The 23238-nt window shown below is 34.3% G+C and overlaps 2 protein-coding genes across 2 annotated transcripts in view; one reads left to right on the top strand and one right to left on the bottom strand.

Moving 5' to 3' along the window:
• The window catches only part of LOC120353555 (galactose-specific lectin nattectin-like), a 74845-nt gene extending 58343 nt beyond the window's left edge, over positions 1–16502 (top strand). The window contains exons 2-3 of the mRNA XM_039437580.1: positions 11113–11322; positions 14360–16502. Coding sequence (XP_039293514.1) covers positions 11113–11322; positions 14360–14712 — 563 coding nt within the window. The 3' untranslated portion in view covers positions 14713–16502. The remainder of the gene's footprint in view (positions 1–11112; positions 11323–14359) is intronic.
• LOC111061989 (HIV Tat-specific factor 1 homolog) overlaps positions 1–23238 on the bottom strand; it is a 141296-nt gene that overhangs the window by 103536 nt on the left and 14522 nt on the right. Inside the window, exon 5 of the mRNA XM_039437578.1 lies at positions 21137–21342. Within this exon, the coding sequence (XP_039293512.1) occupies positions 21137–21342 (206 nt within the window). The remainder of the gene's footprint in view (positions 1–21136; positions 21343–23238) is intronic.

Below are 23238 nucleotides of genomic sequence, written 5' to 3'. Positions count from 1 at the left end.
GGTAGCAGATCACCTCATCTAATATGCAGTAATATCTAATCTCAGGACTCAGGTACTGCACTCAAAAATATTCAACAAATTTTCTAGTATATTGTCATTGATCTAAAAACTGATTATGAATGAATTCTGATTCTAAAATGATGAACTGAATGAGTACTTATTCATCTATCAACTTGACCAACCAAAAATATTTAGAAAAAAAGCTTGAGCTGACAAATTTCTATAGAAAATATTCAACTAATTTTCATTATATTCTCATTGATCTAAAAACTGATTATGAATGAATACTGATTCTAAAATTATGAACTGAATATATGAATATAAATGAGTACTGACTGTAATCATTCATCTATCAACTTGACCAACCAAAAATATTTAGAAAAAAACTTGAGCTGTCAAATTTCTACAGAAAATATTCAACTAATTTTCAAGTATATTCTCATTGATCTACAAACTGATTATTAATGAATTCTGATTCTAAAATTATGAACTGAATGAGTACTGACTGTAATCATTCATCTATCAACTTGACAGACCAAGAATATTTAGAAGAAAATCTTAAGCTGACCAGTTTTTATAGAAGGATTCCATTGGAAAAATTATCAATTAATTATAAAGGATTGAAGAATTTGCTTATACATGTACGAGATAGGAAATACACTCTTTTACAACACAACATTTTCCCCGGTGCAAAGCACGGTTCACCTGCTAGTTTATTATAATATCTCTAGAAAAATCATGGATGGAAATAACTGACTTTGAATACATTGAATAGAGTTTCAAGGAAATTCGTCAATCAATTTCACCAAACACAAACATTTCGGAAAAAAATTGAAAAACCCAATATCTTATATAAAAGGATTCTGTTCAACAAATTATTACAATTTATATGAATGTAATAATTTAATCAAATTTTAATTAATTTAAACAAACACAAACATTTAGGAGAAAAAATTCTCCTAATAAATTACAATTTATATGAATGTAATAATTTAATCAAATTTTAATCAATTTAAACAAACACAAACATTTAGGAGAAAAAATTGAGCTGCCAATTTCTTTCTTATATTCAAGGATTCTGTTCAACAAATTATTGCAATTTATACATATGAAATAAATAGATAATATATTCCCTTATAAATAGATATTAATATTATATTAAACTTTATTATAATCAATAAATGAAATAGCTTCCCTTTGGAACGAGAATTAAACCAATTACCAGTGCTCGTATATTGTTGGGTAGTTTTTGGGATGATAGTTTGTGGGAAAAACTAATAAAATAGAAATAGACTTCTAGTTAGAAATCTGAACAAATTCTTGAAGCAGATGAGTATCAAAAATATGTTACAGTAGTACAAATATATGTTTATGGCTGTTTATGCTTATGTTGAAGAAGCCTAAAACATTTTTTGTGATATTTCAAGTTAGGTGAGAATGATACAAACTCATGTCTAACTTTGAAACTTATGCTTTATAACTTTTAAAATTATGCCTGGGTTAAACTCATGCTCAACAATGGCCGAAGTCTGATAATTACAATTGATGGAATCATGTCAAGTAGGTTTTATTTCAGAATGGCTACGAACTCAATCAACATGGCCTATAAAACTAAATGAACTGTGAAATAGAACGAACCATAACTATTTGTTATAAGATAAATATCCAATGTACTACAAATAATAATAAATATTCCAAAGCTGGTTTCCAGAGATAATCGCACCATTATTAATATAGTAGAGTTGAAACAGAGGAATTGGCCAAAGCGCCGCTCACTTGAAGAATTATTACGGCTGTCAAGAGCAGCGTGATCACGGATAAAAGTGAATGGACGAAAGGTAAAGGAACCTGCAATTACTTGAACCTCAGAGAGGACATTGTCGGTGAGGGAGTGAAAAGAATGGAGGATGGAACGGGTGGGGAGAGTGGGAATAGAGAAGATGATAAGGGAGAGGATGAAAAGTGGGGTGGAGACACAGGAAGGGAAGGAGAGCAGAAAGAGAGAGAGTGAAGGAGAAGGTGAAGGAAGAGATGAAGTCGTAGAAGGGGGAGGGTGAAAAAGAAGGAGAAGGTGCGAGTGAGGTAGAAGTGGAAGGAGAATGGGAAGGGGAGGAGAAGGAGAAAGATATTAGTGAGAAAGAAGGAGGTGGTGAGGAAGAGGTACAAGTAGAAGGATGAGAGTGAGAAGAAGGAGAAGGCGAGTAAGGGGCAGAAGTGAAGGAGAAGGAGGAGGAAAAGGAGAATAGTGAGAAGATAAAGGGAAGGAGAAAATACAAAAGTGAAGGAGAAGGGGGAGGTGAAGGAGAAGAGTGAGAAGTAAAAAGAAGAAAAAAAAGAGGAGAGAAGGAGAAAGTGAAGAGGGAGAAGTCGAAGAAAAAGAAGGTGAGGAAGAGGAAGAAGGAGGAGTGTCAGAAAAAAGGAGAAGGTGAGGAAGAAGTACAAATAGAAGGAGAAGGAGGAGGAGAAAGTGAAGAAAAGGAAAAGGAGAAGGTGAAGGAGGAGAAGAAATCGAAGAAGAAGGTGAGGAAGAGGTGGAAGGAGATGAGGGATGAGAGGATGAAGAGTCAGACATAAGGAGAAGGTGATGAAGAGGTACAAATAGAAGGAGAAGAAGAAGGCGGAAAAGGAAGAGGAGAAGAGAAGGAGAAGGTGAAGGAGGAGAAGAAGAAGAATAAGGAGAAGGTAAGGAAGATGTAGAAGGAGAAGAGGGAGGAGAAGGAGAAGAGTCAGACATAAGAAGAAGGTGAGGAAAAGGTACAAATATAAGGAGAAGGAGGAAAAGGAAGAGGAGAAGAAAGAGAAGAAAAGGAGAGGAAGGTGAAGGAAAAGTAGAAGTCGAAGAAGGAGAAGGTGAGGAAGAGGTAGAAGGAGAAGGTAAGGAAGAGGTAGAAGGAGAAGGAGAAGATTAAGACATAAGGAGAAGGTGAGGAAAAGGTTCAAATAGAAGGAGAAGCAGAAGGGAGAGGAGAAGGAGGAAAAGGAAGAGGAGAAGAAAGAAGAAAAGGAGGAGAAGAAGTCGAAAAAGGAAATGGTGAGGAAGAGGTAGAAGTAGAATAAGAAGGAAAAGGGGGAGGAGGTGAAGAAGAGAAAAGGAGAAGAGGAAAGACGCGTAGAAGGAGTAGGAGAGGAAGAAGAAAAACACAAGAATAAAAAGTAGAAAACGAGAATAAGTAGAAGATGAAGAAGGAAAAGGTGGGGGAAATGAAGGAAGGAAGGAAGAGCTGGAGGAGGAAAGACGCTCTAAGGAATAGCAGTAACAGGAGAATAAGGGAGAAAATTGCAGCGAATAAGAGAGAAGGAGCAGCAAAAGGAGAAGAATGAGGTGATGTTGGAGTAGAAGGAGAAAACATGGAAGGAGGAGAAAACAGAGAATGAAGATGTGAGGAGATGGGCGGGGGGAAGAAATGAAGAGTAAAAAGTTAAGAAGGATCCAAACAGGACGCGAAGGATAAAAATAACTATTAATTCCACCTCTCCGCATGTTTTATAGACCGGGCCAAATTGAATACCGATTATCCTAACAGGACAGCCGGTTTTAAACGATTTTAAATCAAATTAATAAACCTCTTCCGCGTGTTTATGAATTTACTACTTCAGTAAGTATACAGTAAGACATACATAAATAATAGCGCATACTTTCTCAAGAGTTTTACAAGATGATAATTTGAGTTATAGTATGCAAATTTATCAGCAGAAATTAAACTACCTATTATAATTTTCATAATTTGAGTTATAGTATGCAAATTTATTAGCAGAAATCAATGAACATCTTATCATTTTCAAACAGACGTCAAAGCTCTACATCAGAATGAATGGATTACTGGATAGTGATTTATAGGCTATCAATTCATAATAGGCCCAATACAAACCATCATTTGAATAGAAACATCACTTTTTCTCACACTTTCAGTTTCTAGAGAATCCATTTTCAATTCTTTATTCTTTATTGATTGATACAATAAGTACATCATCAAAATGATAGGGAGAGAAAAAATAAGGTAACCTTGTGCTATTCCTCTCCCAAATTTAGATAAGGTTACGCATAGTTCGAGATAGATTGAGTCTTGTAGTTCTTAAATTCACAAAATTATCAGTCCTTGATATAGTATATTTCGCACCTAGAGTAGAAAATGAGATTTTTCCGGCTCGAAATCGGTTTTCAAGTCCGAGGACGTAGGCCGAGCCGGAAAAACATTTTTGCCCGTGGTGCGAACGATATTTTTCGCCACACTACAGGTATTGCTGACAAAATAAATAAAGAATACTTGTTATCGTACCTATCTCTTGATTTTAGTGGTAGAAGTTTTGCAGTCAGGATTTCAGATTCTTTTAAAATTTCACTTGGAATATCACGGGCGTCGTCATCTTTAAGCATTTTTGAAAATTTGGAATGCGCTAATCAACAATAAATAATTGAATAAATCTGGTTGCGAAGCGAATGCTGGATTTGTTTGATTTGAAACTCGAACTGAAATCATGGCGACTTCAGCTGAAGTGGACACTCGCCCGATCTAGCGGATGACTTATCAACTACGGACTTCCATGAGCGACTGGAAAGAGACCACTTTCTGGCCTAGACCGGAAAAGAAACCCTTTTTTGAAGTCAGACGAGAGTCGTCTGCAAACAAGGTCTTTCAGATCTACGTAGGGACTGGAAAACAGCTGCTTTCTGTGCAGTGTGGCGAAAAATTGTTTTCGCCCCACTTGGATGTAATGAGCTGGTTTTCGTGCGTCATATGGAGGCCGAAAATGGCTGTTTTCTGACCAGGCCGGTAAAAGTTTTACGGCCCTAGGGCTGTAAAATAACCTTGAAGTCAGCTGATTCTGATTTGATGTGAACGTGTTTACAAAATGGTTTATGAAACGGAATCAGTTTATGCTTCTAGAGTTGAATAAGTATTCTGCAATAAGATAATATCATTTTATTTGGATGAATAGATTTATATATTATAAATTATTCAAATTCGATTTTCAGAGTAGGATAGAACTTCTAACCTAAACTTCCGAAGTCAACGACAACAAGCATTGTTGACGTTGACATTCAGATTGGCCAAATTTCAGTGCTAAAACAGCTGATCAAAAAAATTTTCATTATTTGTGTTTATTATTCAAGAATCTGGGAAAAAATTTATAATGAAATCATCTTATTGTCAATTGGAAGAATAAAAAGTATAAACTCAACCTCTTACATAATTGAACATAATCTTTTAGGTTATTTAGACAAATCAGAATAAAAAATAAAAATACTTTGACAATTTCCTGATATTCAGATTACCTCAGATTTGCTAGAGCTATGACCTTCCTTTGCTTTCGGAAGTGCCTAGTAAACAATAAATTATTCTCATATTTACATTGTTTATTTTTCTGTGTGGCGAAAAATAACGTTCTCACCATGGGCAAAAATGTGTTTCTGGCTCTCAATCTTTTCTAGTCCTCGGCCTACGGCCTCGGACTTGAAAACCGATTTCGAGCCAGAAAAGTCTCATTTTCGGCCCTAGGTGCGAAATATACTATTTCAATTCCTTCAATTACTTTCCCAAGAAAACAATTTTATTTAATCTCCTTTCCATCAATTAAAATTTGAATGGGATCACATTTTGAAAATGAAGTGGCATAATTTAGATGTTTTGGTATAATAATTGTCCCTTCAAACACATTATTGAAGTTTTAATACACAAACCTGAATTATTTTCTGTATCTAAATCTTAATAAAGTCACCTGATTAGGATTTACCCTACTTAGTGCTGATACCTGATTAGAATTGATCAAAATGTACCTTAAATACATAAAAATGTATTCTAGGTACATTGGAACTGATCAGGATTGCAGCAGTCCGTCATAGGAGTATATAACATAATATCAACATGACTGTTTCAAATGATATTCAACCTTATTTACACACACTATAATACACATTTTTAGAATCTTTTAATGAAAAAAAAAGAACTTGATTAGTTTCAATTTAATATTCAACGTTATTTACATAAACTATATTTATTACACAAATCACTCAGTCTTAGTGCCGGTTGCACAAGAGCCGGTTAAGTATTAATCTTGGTTAATTCCACAAGAACCAATCAGAGAAGAGCCGACTTTTAAAAAATGCATTCTACATAAAAAATGGTTCTTGTGGAATTAACAACGATTAAAATTTAACCAGCTTTTGTGCAACCGAGACTAAGACTCTATATTAAAAAAACTTGATTCTGTTCTATTATTTTTATCATTCTATTCTATTTTATTATAACCTCTTTACATTCTTCCCTGAATCTTCAACTCTAAATTTGTAAAATTTTGCACTATATTTATTACACAAATCACACATTCTTAGACTCTATATTAAAAAAACCTGATTCTATTCTATTATTTTCATCATTCTATTTTATTATTACCTCTTTACATTCTTCCCTGAATCTTCAACTCTAAATTTGTGAAATTTTACAAAGAAGATTCGGATCTATGTCTTCAACATCAAGCATCAACTGAAGAATTTTAGAAGAACCTAAACTCAAACACATGCCCCTTAATTTCTTCTACTGTTCTTATCGGTTTGGAAAACCTCAGGTTAAACACATCGTCAACCAAGTTTGCTAATTCCAAATTCACAAAGTTTTGAATGTGTTTGAATTGTGATATGATCTAACAGCATTTTGGGACAAACAGTGGCTTCCACACATAGTGTTGAGAGTTGAATGTACTCAGCCACCAAGTCGCTCGCTAAAGATCTTGATAAAAATTGTTAATTAACATTCCTGGCCAAAACGTCAAGTGTGAAAAGTAAACACTTGGCCGCGGTGCAAAGAGTGTGCGACACAGATTTATATCATACACCACTTCATGTCTGGCCTGGCAGGCATCCCAAATCATATCTCACTGACATGAGTGCGGAAAATATTCAGTTGTGATGTGGGGGTACATCCTCTCACATGTCATGAATTATCTCAGATAACTCTTTCACGTTTTTTATGTCAAGAGCAAAAATTTCTTCATGATATGTTTTGGGGAATAGCCTGTCTTTTCTTTTCTGAATATTCAATTTTTTTGCTTCTTCCAATGAATAAAACAAATATTAAACGTTTTTTCTTGTCTCTAGACATCAATAAAAATTACCTACGGTATGTCATGCATCTGTTTGGTAGTGTGTAAAGTGTATAAGGTTGGGAACTAATTTAATTAATTCCATATAAAATTCACATGTCTCTCAAAAATTGACAATTTTGTAGTAGGCTATGATAATATGAAATTTATCATAATCATCTTAAAATGTATAAATTCAGGGCTACTTATTTCTATCAATAAAATATAATTATAGTACCCTTTTTGGAAATTAAGGAAATAATAGATTAAAATACAAATATTCTATTAATTCCAAAAAGGTACTTTAATTATATTTTATAAATAAAAATAAGAACCTCTGAATTCATACATTTTAAGATGATTATGATAAATTTTATATTATCATAGCCTACTACAAAATTGTCAATTTTTGAGACACAAGTGAAGAACAACATAATAATTTAAAACTATTAAACATTCTAAAAATTGTATTTGTTTTACTCAATTCACCTGCTTAATAGATAAACAAATAGAATAATGGATAAGTATTTGCAATAGCAGAGGTCCTTAATTCTATTTATACAGCTTTCATTGGATGATCGAATTATTATAATAATTACCTAGAAGTGGGTCAACTGCAATTTGTAATAAATTTTCAATCTTTGAGCCCCGATTATTTTGATGTTGCAGGACTAAGCATTATGGGGATGAATTAGAGATGGTTTTGGACCCAGTTTATATCTAAGTATATTTATTATTTCAAGTTGTGTTTTTGAATTTTATCGTCAAGAAGACACTATTTGATTTTATTCTACCATGGTATCATCAAGTGCAACATGGATATGAACCCGATTACTTTGATATTCAAGTAATCTTGAACATCATGAACATCACTGAACATCACTGAACATCACTGAACATCACTGAACATCACTGAACATCATGGGGATGAACAAGACGCTAGAAGTGTCCAGACAGGTTCATTCAGCTGGGGAAAATAATAATTTATGAGCTAACTATGCAATATTCTAAACATTGCAATTTGTTTTACTCCATTCAAGAGCTAAATAAATAAACTAGTAGTTCTGTGAACAGTAGATCTCACGCAGAATTCTCATCCACAGGTACCTGATTGAAACTATAGACCTTAAGGAAATACAGCAATAGACTGGCTTCTCCACACATCTGTGTAATCACTTGTCAGCTGATTTATGATGAATAATTCTATAGTCTGATTTCTACTCTAATATTGGCGTATGAAGAAGGCTCCTTTTTCCTTTTATATGATACTTGAAATGCAAAATTTCCAAAAACCTTGTATATACGTAGACGCGCAATTTAAAAAGGAACATACCTGTCAAATTTCATAAAATCTATTACCACGTTTCGCCGTAAATGCGCAACATATAAACATTTAAACATTCAAACATTTAAACATTAAGAGAAATGCCAAACCGTCGACTTCAATCTTAGACCTCACTTCGCTCGGTCAACAAATACAATAATAGATCAATATTTGCAATGGCAGAGGTCCTTAATTCTATTTATACAGCTTTTATTGGATGATCGAATTATTATAATAATTTTCCAGAAGAGAGTCAACTGCAATTTCTAATAACACCTTCAATCTTTGAAATCAGATTATTTTGATGTTGCAGGACTAAGCATCATGGGTATGAACATGGGACGGTTTTCAACCAAGTTTGCTAATTCCAAATTCACAAAGTTTTGAATGTGTTTGAATTGTGATATGATCTAACAGCATTTTGGGACAAACAGTGGATTCCACACATAGTGTTGAGAGTTGAATGTACTCAGCCACCAAGTCGCTCGCTAAAGATCTTGATAAAAATTGTTAATTAACATTCCTGGCCAAAACGTCAAGTGTGAAAAGTAAACACTTGGCCGTGGTGCAAAGAGTGTGCGACACAGATTTATATCATACACGGATACACCACTTCATGTCTGGCCTGGCAGGCATCCCAAATCATATCTCACTGACATGTGTGCGGAAAAATATTCAGTTCTGATGTGGGGGTACATCCTCTCACATGTCATGAATTATCTAAGATAACTCTTTCACGTTTCTTATGTCAAGAGCAAAACATTCTTCATGATATGTTTTGGGGAATAGCCTGTCTTTTCTTTTCTGAATATTCAATTTTTTTGCTTCTTCCAATGAATAAAACAAATATTATACGTTTTTTCTTAATAAAAATTACCTACGGTATGTCATGTATCTGTTTGGCAGTGTGTAAAGTGTATAAGGTTGGGAACTAATTTAATTAATTCCTTATAAAATTCACATGTCTCTCAAAAATTGACAATTTTGTAGTAGGCTATGATATGAAATTTATCATAATCATCTTAAAATGTATAAATTCAGGGCTACTTATTACTATCAATAAAATATAATTATAGTACCCTTTTTGGAAATTAATGAAATGATAGATTAAAAATACAAATATTCTATTATTTCCAAAAAAGGTACTTCAATTATATTTTATAAATAAAAATAAGAACCTCTGAATTCAAACATTTAAGATGATTATGATAAATTTTATATTATCATAGCCTACTACAAAATTGTCAATTTTTTAGACACAAGTGAAGAACAACATAATAATTTAAAACTATTAAACATTCTAAAAATTGTATTTGTTTTACTCAATTCAACTGCTAAATAGATAAACAAATAGAATAATGGATAAATATTTGCAATAGCAGAGGTCCTTAATTCTATTTATACAGCTTTCAGTGGATGATCGAATTATTATAATAATTACCTAGAAGTGGGTCAACTGCAATTTGTAATAAATTTTCAATCTTTGAGCCCCGATTATTTTGATGTTGCAGGACTAAGCATTATGGGGATGAATTAGAGATGGTTTTGAAACCAGTTTATATCTAAAGTATAGTTTATTATTTCAAGTTGTGTTTTTGTATTTTTTCGTCGAAAAACACTATTTGATTTTATTCTAACATGGTATCATCAAGTGCAACATGGATTTGAACCCGATTACTTTGATATTCAAGTAATCTTGAACATCATGAACATCATGAACATCACTGAACATCACTGAACATCACTGAACATCACTGAACATCATGGGGATGAACAAGACGCTAGAAGTGTCCAGACAGGTTCATTCAGCTGGGGAAATTAATAATTTATGGGCTAACTATGCAATATTCTAAACATTGCAATTTGTTTTACTCCATTAAAGAGCTAAATAAATAAACTAGTAGTTCTGTGAACAGTAGATCTCACGCAGTATTCTCATCCACAGGTACCTGATTGAAACTATAGACCATATAAATACAGCAATAGACTGGCTTCTCCACACATCTGTGTAATCACTTGTCAGCTGATTTATGATGAATAATTATATAGTCTGATTTCTACTCTAATATTGGCGTATGAAGGAGGCTCCTTTTTCCTTTTATATGATCCTTGAAATGCAAAATTTCCAAAAACCTTGTATATACGTCGACGCGCAATTTAAAAAAGGAACATACCTGTCAAATTTCATGAAAATCTATTACCGCGTTTCGCCGTAAATGCGCAACATATAAACATTTAAACATTCAAACATTTAAACGTTAAGAGAAATGCCAAACCGTCGACTTCAATCTTAGACCTCACTTCGCTCGGTCAACAAATACAATAATAGATCAATATTTGCAATGGCAGAGGTCCTTAATTCTATTTATACAGCTTTTATTGGATTGAATTATTATAATAATTTTCCAGAAGAGAGTCAACTGCAATTTCTAATAACACCTTCAATCTTTGAAATCAGATTATTTTGATGTTGCAGGACTAAGCATCATGGGTATGAACATGAAACGGTTTTAAACCCAGTTTATTTTCAAAGTATAGCTTATTTCAAAGTGTATTTTTTGTATTTTCGTCAGAAAGGCACTATTTTATTTCATTACGGAACGGTTCTACAATATTGACAGTGAATACATACTCAGTCGAATTTTTACTATTTTATTTGATTATAACATGGTTTTATCGTGGATTTGAACCCGATTATTTTGATGTTGCAGGACTGAGCATCATGGGAATGAACAAGAGACGGTACGAGTGTCCAGACAGATTCATTCGTCTGGGCAACAGCTGTTACTATCTGAGCGCCCAGATGGACACATGGCAGAATGCGCACTTCACCTGCGCAGATATGAGAAGTCACCTCGCCATTCTGGACAGAAAGTGGGAGGATCGCAACATGAGGTCCCTGCTCAAGAAACCTGAAGCTGGTGAGAATGATTTCTCTTCTGGATCTTCTAAATTTTTCTGTTATATAATATTTTAGTTTTCATCCAGGTTTTATCCTCTCCCTATCATTTTGATCATATACATTCATATTGTAAAATGAATAAATAAAGCATGAAGTTGATACAGTTTTACATATTATGATGATGTACATATTGGCTAAATCAGAATCTGCTCACTCTTAACTATGACAAGACCCACTTTCTAACTTTCTCAGCTACACAACATGGACAGCCCACAGAAAACCTTCTAACTGTCAACTTTTCCAACACCTCGGCATTCACTATCCACAGTAAACCAACAATAAAATACCCTGTTGTATATCCATACTTTTTCACTGTTAAAAATTAAACTTGAATTTAAAAACACTTTTGAAGTGAAAATTCACTTCAAGTGTTTTTTTTAATTCAAGTTTAATAAAATACCTCGGAATTATACTAGATTCTTTTCTACGCTGGGACCATCATATAGATTACCTCTGCAAGAAGCTAAGAAAAATAATATTCAAGTTCAAAATGCTGAGAACATTTATAGACGAGAAGTGCATGAAGATGGTCTACTATTCCTTAGTTCAGTCTTTGCTTACCTATGGAATTGTAGGATGGGGAGGAAAACAAACTACATTCACCTCGACCCCCTTATAAAAGTGCAAGAACTAATTATTAATATCATCAAGCAGAAGCCACCTCGTTATCCATCAGACCAGCACTACAATGAGTTTAGTGTGATGGACGCAAGACAGCTCTACTCCCTAGAAATTATTTGCAGACTACACAAAAACCCAGAAAGCTTTCAAAACAGAAACCATTGTCACAACACAAGAAATATAAGCCTTCTTATCACGAACGTGGCTAGGAAGGCAACATACCAACGACACTTCAACCACCTAGCACCAAAACTTCACAATTTACTTCCTGTACACATCAAGATAATATAAAACTCAAGAAAATTTAAATGCGCCATTAAAAACTGGATTACAACAACTGGAAAACATAATTTCGAACAAAATGGAGGCTCACTTACCCAATGAATTTGCACCACCACTCTAAATTTAATGTATTACCTACTACTACACCTACTCTAGAACATGGGTTTCCCATAGTTCAGTAGGTTAATTTCCGAAAAATGCAATTTATTTATATTTGCAGTAAATTTCATATAATTATTGTATTTTTGAATATTATGTACATTTTATTGATTAGATTGCTTATTTGTATATTGATGGAAATAAAATTTATTATTATTATTATTGGAAGAATAAATAAATAAAGAATAAAGTTGATACAGTTATATTAGTTGATCATCAATCTTCTATAGTCCGTGCTGGGAGCTAAAATACGATGCACCAAACATGCGCGTATGCGACTGCATATGATAATAAATGGTACTATCTTCAATCTTATGAACTGTTGTCTGTTCTGGAAGCCTAGACACAATGCAAACATAAACATGCAACTAACATTCCTGTTTGTAAGTTGATCTTTGAGCATCTAACCCAATAAACAGTAACCATCTAATGGCCGTTTCCACACTGACCGATTTCTCGCCGACATGACACTCTAAATGTCCTCTGATTGGCTGTTTTCATACTTACCGATTGTCAACTGACATTATATTTTATATTTATAAACATTTTTATATTTATTTGATTTTATTCATAAATTTTATGAACCAGCACTAGGATTTTGAACTCCGATTGACTAAATTTCACCAAAAAATGATTCTCAGTCAATCAGAGGCCAATCTACGGCTTGCTTCACACAAACACGGTTCCGTACAGTTAGGTACAGTTCCGTACAGTTAGGTTAGTTTTCGGTTGCTGCCGAAGGTTCGCTTGCTACAAGGTTCTCACACGGTTCTTATAAGGTTTAATATTTTTTTCCTAGTCGTCTCTCCCATGGCAGAAATTTTTCAACAATGGAGAGGAGTTGTTGCTAAGTGTATTATTAATTAATAATATTTTTCATTAATTTTTCCCCACAACACTGGAACAGATTGCACTTCAGAAATCATTCAATCCAAATCTGGCAAAATAGGTACTCAATTTATTGAGAAAACTGGCAATACAATATTGACTACGATAAATTCACAGGAATTATTAGGAATGAAACTGCTAGAAAAAATTGGCAAAATGATTTTGACTTGGAAGATTTTGAAACAGATCCACTTGCTATCACGTTGAAAGAGAAACTGATCGAGCTCGTCTGAAAGACTTCATTTGTTTGCTGTTCCGAATTTGTGCAAAAAATTCAAAACCTGATGAAACCTTTTTGTGTTCGGTGCTGTGCGGTTTCTGTTCGGTAGCGAATTCGAACCAAATTACCGTTTCTTACTTGTCGGAGTCGGCCAAAAACGTAAAAAACGAACAGAACCGTATACGTGTGAAAGAAGCCGAAAGCCTGTTTTTCACTAGTAGAGTTAGTGGTCGAGTAACTGGCATACTAACTCTACCGAGCTAACTCTACTCTACTTACTTGGTCGAGTAACTGTTTTCACTACAATTGTAGGTGAACTGTTTTCACTAAAATAAATAATAGGTGAAGTGTGTTGTCTAGTGAACAGAACTAACATTTAAATGTCAATACTTTTTAATAAATTAACACTTTAACAAATTAATAAATCAACACTTCTCATAAATTAATACTTTTTAATAAATAACTATACTTCTTAAACTTGATACGGCACGACTCTACTCTACTAGCTCGAGACTGTTTTCATTAGCATAGTAGTGGTAGAGTAGAGTGAGAAGCGGTGGTGGGGGAAGGCAAATGCTAGAGTACTATCCCACGATGCTATCCTACTCTACTGAGAACTAGTACTCTACCATGACTCTACTCTACTATGAACGTTTTCATTGGGAGAGTTCACAAGATAGTTAGTATACTTATCCAGGAAACTCTACTAATGAAAAGCAGGCTTAAGAGTTTGGTCGACACAATCGGAAATTTATCGGCCGTCAAGTCATAAAATTAAATATAGTTCTAATTATTATTGATGAACTATTTGCTGTTGATGTTGCAGCCCTTCTGGAGCGTTGGATCGGCGGCATCTGGGACTGGCAGCAGCACAGCTGGATGTGGGGGGAGACAGGCACCCCGCTCCGCTACCAGGGCTTCCCGCGCAAAGGGCGTCGCGACGGCGGCGACCACACCTGGCATTGCATCGCCATGGACCCCACCATCGCCTACCGATGGAAGTCGGCCAGCTGTCTCCAACGCAAGCACTACGTCTGCGAGACCCCGCTCAAGGTCACCGGCGCCAAGGGCTCGTCGCTCTACCCCAAGAACCCCAAGCGACGCCGCAAGGGCAAGGGCAAAAAGGGCCAGAAGAAGGCCGAGAAAGAGGTCAACAATGAAACTATCGAGACAACCTAGAAACTTATGACCCGTAGACTTCTAGGTGAATGATATTCCACACCAGATATCTTTGAACTGTTTTTACCACCGCAAACTTCTGTGTGTAAATGATTTTACACTTGTTTCATTCAAGTGAAAATTTTAGAAAATGCAGTGGCATACTTATTTATGAATGATTATCCAGTTATAAGAAACTATAACCAGTTATAAAGAAACGAACTCAACAATCAAACTTTGGAGACAATGTAGATCACTACAAACATCGTTGAACTGTTTCTACCACCGCAGGCTTCTGTGTATGAATGAGTTTCCAGTCAGAAGAAAAATGTTGAAAATGTAGTGGCATACATCTGTATGGATGATTTTCCAGTTTCAATAAGATCTTTCACTTTGGGAAAAAATGAGGAATCACAGTGTATAACAATAATTTTATATGAAAATTAACAAATCAAAGTAGCTTTTTTTCAACTTTATTTTATTTCTCATGAGATGTTTCGACTCATCTCATTTTCAAGTGACTCACTCACTTTAAAATTATATTATAAGTTGAAATAAGTCGTGAGAAATTGAATAAAGTTGAGAAAAGATTACAATGATTTTCTAATTTTCAAATGAATACGAGTTATCCTTACCAAGAAAGTGAATAAAGAATTAATTTTTTGTTAACACTACCCATGTATCATTTAGGATATTTGAAATGAGTGTTAAAGTGTTAAGATGAGAGAATGAGTTGAAACTCCTTCATTGAGCCATGTAATTCTTCAGGTACTTATTTTAATAATTTATTTTTATCATCTCATCAGAGCCTTAACATTAAACTGCAGTTTGTTTTTGATGAAAATGGACGAACAATAATATATAAATACCATTTCATTTCATTGAAAGTTAGAATTCATTTAATATCATGAAGAAGATGTTTATCCACGGTAAATTAGATTCATTAGTAAATCAACATGAATGATGTAGTCAGCAATAATTAAGTTCAGAATAAGTTAGCATCTTCAATAAACTCTCAAGCAGAGAGATTATGTTAAGAATCTAACTTATCTTATCATTTAGTTGCTTAGTTTTTTATGATGGCATTTCCATTCTCAGTCAATGCATCTTAATTAATTATAAAGAAATTAGCAGTAATAATAGAAGTATCAATTTATGAGTGTCTAGAAATCAATCAATCATTCAAAGTAGTCTATATCATCCATACATTGAATAGAATAATGATAGCTCTAAATTAATTAATTTATATGCTCTCTAAGTTCTAGTAGACTATAGTAGTAAGACCAATATTCTGTACCATTATAATGTATGGCAGCAAATGTATGGAACCTTCCCCAACAAAAGAAAGCTGTACAAATACTCGTATGTATACCATTTTTTGCAAAAAATGCAAATTAATTAAATAAATGTGTTTTTGATTTAAAATATTAACCCTTGTAGGCTGTTAAATATCGTGTTAGGAAAATAGTGAGTAAAAAATATTAATATTTTCAATCTCTGTGAAAGATATTCAAATTTTTAGTCACAATGATGCAATGAAAATGTGAATAGTTAGATTTCCAAGCATTACTGAAAGATAGAATCAAAAATTTTATTAAATGATTATTTCAACATATATCTGTATTGATAAATAGTGTATCTATTATCTAAATGTAGTAGTTTTCTAAGTTCTTTCACAAAAACACACACAATATTTCAAAGTCTTGTTATGTTATTTTATGTTTGTAAATATGTACAGATGTAAGGCAAGTTGAGCCTACTCAAATCATTAATGAAATGTAATTCATTCATCAACATTAAAACTTTATTGACAAATTGTTCGACTTTATAAACTCAAATATCATCTCTACTACCATAACTCACTGAAGAGTGATTCAAGTAACTTCTACCAATGTGAGGAAATTGAAAGCCGTTCTTATTATCTAATCACGTCTAGAGTGTAGAGTCATAGAGAAAATATATCATAAGAAGATGTTATAGGTCGTTTATGTTCCGAATTTCAAGCTGATTTTTTGTTAACTAAAGCCGAATACTGTCTGTTATTATTGTTTATTTTTGGGGGGGGGGTGAGAGTGTAAAGGTGCGTACAGACTTTCGCTCTGCTCCGCAACCAAACGTCACTCGAGCAGAGCGATTGATGATCGACCGGGTAGCAAGGGTGGAACGCGAGAAGAGCTAACATCTCCCGTAACGTTCATGATCGGTACGAGTGAAGAGTGGAGGCGGAGCGATTGCGGTGCGATGGCGGAACGAGGGCGGAGCGTGCGCGGAGTGGGTTGGAGGCGCGTATATCTGTACGCAGCTTTAGAACGACTACAGGCATGAGAGACAACCAGCGTCACATAGCTTCACGAAAAATATCTTCAAGGAATATCGGCTTGAGAAAACAGTGAAATTTAAAACAAAACACCCTATACCATGGGATATCTTCTTATGCTGTCTTTTCTCAATGATAAATAAGTGTAGCAGAACATCTACCGTTTGCAGAAACGGTAGATGAGAGTGTTTAAATAATGCATGCATACAAATGTATTAGCTTCCTTCCACCCTACCTTCCACTATGTTCTGTCGCATTTGAATATATTCATTACTTTTCAACCCTCTCAGCTACCTTCTCGGCCACCTCTAACTTTGTCGCTCCACAATGTTTTGACTCATTTTCCATTCTAGATTAAGTAACATTTTCTTAGCACTGTCTCTACCAATTTGAATCAATGAAAACTATTAAATAGCCACTCAAGACTAAGTACATAGAATAAAGTGAAAACATGGATCACAGTTTGAGATGACAGTCACAACAATTTTAAAGCTAGCGTTACCTTTTACAATTAACAAACGATAAAAATTTGTTTTAGTTTTCTTAAGATGATGCCAAAAGATATCTAACATAAGCATCAAAGGTGCGTACAGATTTACGCACAGCGAACACAAGCGGTTTTCATCACTTTTCATCAGCTGATTATATCTGTACAGAAACGATAAGATACAGATATCAAAAACTTGGCATCAGCTGATTAAAAGTGAATTGTTCGTGTTCGCTGCGCATGAAACGCACCTTAATTAAAATCATATTGTGGAAGCATGCTGAAGGGTAGATTTAACCCTTCCAGTTGAATTAATCCAGATATCACAACAGTTAATGTTACAACGAGTTAGTAACTGTCCCTACAGTTACCTGTAACCTGTTACAGTTGAGTAACTACGCAGGCTACATTCTCTACAGATACAATTTCATTCAAATGAAATTGAATTACATTTTTATTCTAGGTCAAGTAAAACTCTCAATGAACCATCTCTACCAATTTGAATGAATGAAAACCATTAAATTAATAGCCATGGAAGCATTTTGAAGGGTAGATTAAACCCTTCCAGTTGAATTCATCTGAATAATATCAAAACAGTTACTGTTACAACGAGTTAGTAACCGTCCCTACAGTTATATGTAACCTGTTACAGTCGAGTAACTACGCAAGCTACATTCTCTACAGATACAATTTCATTAGCACATGAAATTCCAGCTAAGGAAATATGGAATGAGAGAAGGTTTTTGATTAGGACAAAAAATTAAATTGATAAACAATATTAAAAGATTGACTAGGAGCCACATGCACTATCTACGTTAGCGCTAGTCTAGGTTAACATGGAGATATGGTCCCATTTTTTATAATGTTACATTCCGAGCTTAAATCAACAGCTAATCAATCTACGTTTAAACAGTGATGGTTCAAGCGGCACATAGTAATTCTATGCTGTAGGAAAGAGAATTACCGCACAGCTTCCAGTAGTATTTAAAGGTACAAAGGTACATTATACTGTTGATTTGAAATGTATCCATATGATTTTATCAGGCGAGAGCTTAAATCAACAGCTGATCAATCCACGTTTAAACTGAGATGGTGCATGCGGTACATAGTAATTATATGCTGTAGGAAAGAGAATTGACTCACAGATTCAAGTAATATTTAATAAACCAAAGGTACATTGTATTGTGGATTTTAAATGTATCCTTAAGGTTATCAGGCGAGAGAAAATTGATATTAGTAATGAAAATACAGCAAAGTTGTTTAACTAAACACAATTTATTGTAAAAAAACACGAGCATGTTTCAACACCTGAAGCTGCGTTTACACCAAAGTTATTAACAAAATGTTAATAACTTAATCCTGATAGATTCTATTAGATTGAACATTATCATACACATGATGAGCATATGTGTTTGTCAAGTTCCGTTCAATCAAATAGAATCTATAAGGATTAAGTTATTAACATTTTGGTGTAGACCCAGCTTAAGGTGTCATCTTCAGTATGACAAATAAATTTATAGGTTAGGATATCTTGTCTAGATTGCAAACTTACATTGGGATGGAAGTGGAGCATTATATTCGAATTAAAACAAATAGAATACTAGTATAATACATAAATAATAGTATACTACATGGAATACAAGATCTTTTCCGATCATTGTATTGTTTGTTCTATCAAATAAATGAATATATAAAAAAATAGACAACAAATAATATCAGTGAGAAGAGAAGATAAACATTTAAAGACAGGGAAAGACTGAGTTGATGTGCTGTGAACTGTGTGAATTTGGTTTTCGACCAGACTAGCTTTTTACAGGTTTTCTTGGCTAGTTTATGTGCTGAACACTTTCCTAGATTGTTAGTATTATCTTCTATATAAATAAAAATCGAACCTCAGATTTTGACTTCAATAACATTTTATGTGTGCACCGAATTTGATGATTTTTTAGTTGTGTTCGTTATGTTCAGGACCAGGTTTATGGCCTATCAAATTTATAATCCAACTTCAGGGGCGCTTTTTGCTACGGTCCTTCAAAGTTTACATGTAATCCATATAAGAGGAGATTTGTGAGCTGGCCACACACAAAAATAAAAATCAGCTGTTATAATCATTGCATCATCCAACAGCCGTTGGTAGATAGTAGCATAGAGAAACAATAGCTTGAGTAGATATCCCATGGTATAGGGCGTTTATGTCGCAACTTTTACAGTTATCTCAAGCCAATTACTATCGATTATTGTAGATTTTTACTGTTTTGTTGGGGTGAGAGTGTATGAACGTCACAATATGAGAGACTACCAGCGTCACACACCTTTTTGGGAAAGAAATACGTGGACTATCGGCTTGAGATAACAGTGAAAGTTGCATAAACGCCCTATACCATGGGATATCTACTCAAGCTATTGTTTCTCTATGATAGTAGACTAGAGTGTTTGCTGCTCCATAACCGCCAATGTATTTTATTCTAAAAAACAGAATTACTGTTCTGTGTGTAACCATCCAGCAGTGCGGCCTCAGATTAGATACTCACATGCTCTAAAGACATTGCTTTGTTTCGAATAATTGTGCTGTCTTCGGTGTTTAGAATTAATTGATTTTTAGTGAAATTATTCATTTTGCAGTTGGAAAATTATCTATATAAATAGCCGCATCGCGCCTCCTCAGGGTGTACATCCAGCTAAAGTTTGTTATGAGATGCATTAACTATTTGGCGGTACGAAGTTCGCCGGGCCAGCTAGTTAGTAGTTTCTATCTATTTCTATCTAGTTTCCTAGATAGAAAAACTAGGATATACAAAGTGGCCGAACGTCACTACCCATGAGGTTAAGTGATCCAACGTTTTTGAACGACCATGAATATCAACAAGTAGAGTTACTTTACTTACTAACGAAGCTCTACAGCCCAGTGTGGACCTTGGCCTCCTCAACAATTCGCCTCCATTCATCCCTCTGATTAGCCAGTCTCTTCCAGTTCCTCACTCCTAGGCACGCTAGATCTTTTTCTACATCCTGCAGCCAACGTGTTCTCGGGTGACCTCTTTTCCTCGTTCCTTCCATTCTTCCAACAACCATCTGCCTCTGCATCCTATTGTTCTCCATTCTTTCGTTCCAGCCAGCTGACTCTTCTAGACTTTATGAATCATATTATATATTTTCCCCGCAGAATGTTACTCATCTCTGCATCGCTTCTGATTCTCCACTCTCCATTTTCGCATATGGGGCCATGAATTCTTCTTATTATTTTTCTTTCGAAAATCCTCAATGCGTTCATACTTTGGGAGTAGAGAACCCAAGTTTCACAGCCGTATGTTAATAACGGTCTTATAAGTGTTTGATATATTACAAATAGAGTTATAATATCTGGAAAAAATGCCTAGTTCACAAAGTGACTCATACATTGGATCACTCAAAACACCCGTTGGATATTTCCACCGACAAAGAGATATGATTACAATCACTAGACTACGTGTACAATCTGTATAATTACTACTATAACAATCATTACAATCACTATTTATTATTACTAAAACCACAATCATTAAAATCTCTACGCCCCTGCTGACAGAAATTTAGAAATTCTACTTCCTCTGACAAAATCCAGAAATATTTTTAGAAAAGTTACAGAAAATGCAGATTCTTACCTTGATATAAGTGCAGAGTCCATCACCCTTGAGCTGCGTCGATCCTGGTTTGGTGTAGAGCTTGATCTTCATCTTCTGTGTGTCGAGGTCTCTCATCACAAGTCCGCACTTCTGCATCAGATCGACGAATTCGGTCTCAGTGACGTCCAGAGGCAAGTTGCTCACATACACTTTCGTGTTGTTCTCGTCATCCATATCAAACCAAGCTGCAAACACCATTAGGTTTATCATCATTTCAAGACAACATATTAATAAATTAAATGTGCACAAGAACAGCTTATGAGGGCAGGCTGGATGACTTCCTGGTAGCTACGCCAGGACGCGATAAATTAATAAATTGATTTAACAGAGAATAGATAACATCATCAATAGTTTTATAATCATTTCAAGATATCATATTAATATGTAATGTATTTATTTATTGCTTCCTACAGTGTATGATTACACAGTTTTTGAAAATGTTCCACAAAAAATGAACAGGAACAGTTTTCCATACAACAAAACTAATATAGAGTTCCATATTATTATTTCTACTCATCATAAAAAAGTACAAGGTATTATTGCTGGGCAAGGTATTCTATTGCAAGGTATTCTGATAGCACAACAGATCTTAGTCTCAGCATTTGACACATGAAACTGAAGACGTCAGTTTCGTCAGTTTATTTCCGGATCATCACTTATATTTAAAATGTCGTTTAGGCAATTCAGAGAGTTTATCAGAGATTGACAATGGTGTAATAACCGAAACCGGTCTTTCGAAGTATCAATAAATCTGTGGTTTTTGACAAGTTCTTAGTCTTTTTCATTCAATATGAATAAATTACCACAATATCAACTTATCAACTACACAAAAAATTCAGAGAGTATTTCCGCAGATATTTTTGTCTGAAACAGCAATATAAGTCACAATGTAGAAAATGTGCTCCAGCTTGCGTCGAAGCTATGTGTCTGCTTCGAAGTTACCACACAGTAGACAAGGCACTTGAGGGGTTGATTGTATACTTGACACCTTTCAAGTGGAGAACATATCAATATATTGAAAGAAGAATATAATTATAGTTTATACTTTTTCATTACCGCATCATTATTATTCCATTATTCAACATGAACTTGAAAAAATGGGGTAAGAATACTCCAAGTCCATCATCAACAGTAGCTTAGGTAACTAATTTTTGACTTGAACGACACTTTCTTGGTTCTAAACTTTAAAAGCTACAAGTAACTCAAGTAATAAAGAACCAGTTATGATAGTACCGTAATATAGTGCAATTAAAAGTGAAATAGTTATAGCTAAAATGAAATTCACTGTAAGGTGTCATCATTTGTTGAATATAAGCTTTAATGCTGTTTGCAAGGAATGCTCACAGGTAAAGTCAATGTTTATCAACAGTGTAGTCAGTAATGTGTATTCTTTATATTATAGTTACACTATTATTTTGTAAATATGTTTTTTATGAATAAATTTGAATTTGAATATTTTCCCATAAAGGACAGTAGATAGCTAAGCCTACCTTGCTTGGAACTATCGTATCTCTTTTTGAGAGGCCAGCCATGTGGGAAGTGTTTGTTAATCGCTCTAAAGCTAGCTTTGTGTTACTTCGGGCTTTAGTTATCAGAGCTCTAACAATAATGTAGAGTTTTGGGTTCGATTCCCGCCGGTATAATTGATCTCATCAATAATCCACGCACTCATTTCATTACCCACGCACAAGCAAAACGCTAATGTGGGCATCATCCCAATAAAAATTGCTTAACTTTGGACAATGTGAGGTATAGTTTGGAACAGAGTATAGTAATGGAAAAGTTTTGGGCTTTAATCCTGTTGTTCATCTCCCAATCATTCATAGTTGAGAATTATATTGTATTTATCCATGTATAAATTAATATTGGAGTTTTTGATTGATTTCTAATGCTATTCAAATTATACTTCGAAGCATCTATTGAAGTTACTGACTGAGGTCTTCAAAACAAGTTGTGGAAAACAGATTATACGTTTTAATGAAAAGTTGGGAATTTTTGAGTCAATCATAATTGGGCTACATAAATAGATAAGGTCCAAATTTTCGCTCATTCATGGGAAATATGCAGTACTACATTCTCTC

Source organism: Nilaparvata lugens, chromosome 11, assembly GCF_014356525.2.
Source record: "Nilaparvata lugens isolate BPH chromosome 11, ASM1435652v1, whole genome shotgun sequence".
Lineage (NCBI taxonomy): Eukaryota > Metazoa > Arthropoda > Insecta > Hemiptera > Delphacidae > Nilaparvata > Nilaparvata lugens.
This window is presented reverse-complemented; position numbering and strand designations above follow the sequence as displayed.